This window comes from Chondrus crispus, genomic scaffold, assembly GCF_000350225.1.
Source record: "Chondrus crispus Stackhouse genomic scaffold, scaffold_17, whole genome shotgun sequence".
Taxonomy (NCBI): domain Eukaryota; phylum Rhodophyta; class Florideophyceae; order Gigartinales; family Gigartinaceae; genus Chondrus; species Chondrus crispus.
Genome location: NW_005179069.1, coordinates 83605 through 86144, shown reverse-complemented (window position 1 = coordinate 86144; position 2540 = coordinate 83605). Strand labels below are relative to the sequence as shown.

The 2540-nt window shown below is 65.2% G+C and overlaps 1 protein-coding gene; it reads right to left on the bottom strand.

Moving 5' to 3' along the window:
* Window positions 1-430: 430 nt before the first annotated feature.
* Window positions 431-2318, bottom strand: CHC_T00003031001 (hypothetical protein). XM_005714850.1 is given in 2 exon segments: window positions 431-767; window positions 768-2318. The coding sequence occupies 1 exon segment, from the start codon at window positions 2316-2318 to the stop codon at window positions 768-770; it is 1551 nt and encodes a 516-aa protein (XP_005714907.1). The 3' UTR covers window positions 431-767.
* Between the last annotated feature and the right edge of the window lie 222 nt (window positions 2319-2540).

The following is a 2540-nucleotide window of genomic DNA, read 5'->3' as shown; positions in this document are numbered from 1 at the left end:
ATGCCCGATACGCACAGGCCGATGCCCGCATAGTTTAGACGCGTTATGAAAGGCATGGTGGTGGAAGGGGCGGGAGGCGGGCGGGCCGCACTGTGTTGTTTTCACTGGCACAAGACGTGAGCGTGAGAGGACGGAAAATCTGGATGCATCTCGCAGTTCGAAAAGGCGGGCGGGCCAGCGTTTGAATTTTAGGTGTTTTTATGGCGGCAATCGTTTTGGTTTGCCAGTCTCTTTGGCGATTGCCTGCCGGTGTTGAACAATCCTCGCGCCCGTGTTCACCTCTTCACCCCACGCTTCCCTGCTCAGCCGTCCTGGTGCAGATCCAGCACAGAGCTGTGCAGCTTCACGTGGCATGGCGACACACAAGGCCACACCCACCTCGGGCTGGAGTCAACTTTGTGTGCGCGCACCCCGCGATGCAAAACTTGACTGTAGACGCGCCTGAGGCATTTGTTTACACTTGAAAAACAACTGGCCCCAGAAAGCAAAACTTGTTCTCTCGTTTTCCTCATCCACGCATATCACTCAACCCTACACGACCACAATGAACTCTGGCATCTAGCAAAACTGTCCGATCCTCTATGTATGTATCTTCCTATCGCCTCAGCCGCTTGACCTACTACCATCAGCCGCCCTACCCTCCCGTTCCCACGCAAAAAAACGACGCTATTACGTTGCTATTGCATCTACCTCCGAGCAAGGCGCCGCAAAACCCACTAATGACCCAGAAACCTCCACCCCGCACCACATTGGTACAAACCCATCACTCACGCGGTCAGGTCCAAATCTCCCTCGCCTTCCCTAAACTCGACGAACCCGACCGGCTTCTGAATCGCGAGTAGCGACTCGGCGTTTCTCCTGAGCCACACCGTATCCAGCATAGGCAGCCTGTCCTCCAGCCCGTCGATTGTCTTCACAAACGCCTCATGCAGGTCGTCTGCACGCGGGTCATAGGCGAGGTCGAGCCCGAAGCACAGAATCTTGAACGCCGTGCAGTGCTCCTTCACGACCGCAAGCAGCCCCATGATAGCACGGCTCATCGACACGCGGGGCGCATGCACGCCCGTCACCAAATACTCGAACCGGGCGCCCAGCGTCCTGAAGATCTGCGCCAGCCCTGCGACGGGGAGCGTCTCCCCCCTCACGACGAGCTTACTAAACTCGCCGCGCGTCGCGCAAACCGCGCTCACAATGCCGTCGCGGCAGCCCTGGCGCACGGGCTCGTCCTTCGCGCCGACGACGCGAAGGTCCATGGACGCGAGCTGCGGCAGGCTCACACACACGCGGCGCAGCGCGGCGGCGGTGGCGCGCTCAATGCTGAGGCCGAAGGCCTCGACTGCGGAGCAGCGCTCGGCGACGACGGCGAGCTCGGACGCGCCCAGCGTGACGTCGGCCAGGTCTAGCGAACGGATCAGAGAGTCAGAGCTGGAGCGCAGGAGAGGGAAGCCCGAGAGGAAGCCCGGGATGCTGCAGTTGTTCAGCGACACGCGCGTGAGATGGCGGTGCGAGTCGCGCTCCAGCAGCGGCTGCAGCAGCGAGAAGTCCAGCGTGGCGTTGGTGAGCACGAGCTCCTCGAGCCCCTTGAGGACGGTGGCAAGCTGCACGATAGGGACGCCCAGCTCAGTGCAGTCGGCACGCAGGGCCGAGAGCTCTGTGTAGCGCAGGTTCTTCACGGCCGGGGTGGCGGCGGCGATGGCCTCCGGGCGCAGCCCCGGCGGCAAAGGCTCGGACAGGCGGAAGTGCAGGGTCTCTAGTTTGGGCTTGAGCGAGGTGGTGGCGGTGAGCTCGCGCAGACTGTGCAGCAAGGAGAGCAAGCGCATGGGATCGAGCGGGCCCTCGTGGCGCAAGTCGAGGGTGGTGAGGGCGACGAGGTGGGCGTCGGCCGCCAGGTCGAGCAAGAAGTCGGCGGCGAGGTTGAGATGGAGCTCGACGAGTGAGAGCCTCGCGGCGCGGAAGAGGGCATCGAGGGTGTGCACGAAGTGTTCGGTGGGCGGGGCGGGGAGAGCGAAGACGGAGAGATCCAGGACGCGGAGCGGCGGGCGGTTGGCCGCGACGGTGGCGATGATGTCGGACACGAGGGCGGGGGCAAGGGCGTGACGCGGCGAGAGGGAGAGGACGCGGAGGTTGGCGGCGGCGAAGCGGTACCAAGCGAGGAGTCTCGGGGCGAGGCGGGCGGGGGCGTCCTCGGGCGAGGCGCGGAGCCAGTGGGCGTCGGTGGTGAGGTGGCGCGCGACGGCGGCGCGCAGGGAGACGGAGGTCTCCGACAGGGGCAGCAGCTGGTGCGGGGTGGCCGGGGGGTAGTACGGGGTGCCGCGCATGGACGGGTGCAGCAGGTGGAGGATTATGCGGCGCAGTAGGCCGTCCGGCAGGGTGTCCAGGGCCGTGCTCGGCAGCGGCTGCGGGGACAGCGGGGACGACGGCAGCGGCGTGCGAGTAGTGGGCGTCGGCGGCAGCGTCGTCGTGGACAGGGTCGAGGCTGTCGACGGGGCCGACGCGCGCGGCTTGGCGCGGATGTCCGCGCGCGCGGGGGCCGCGACGGG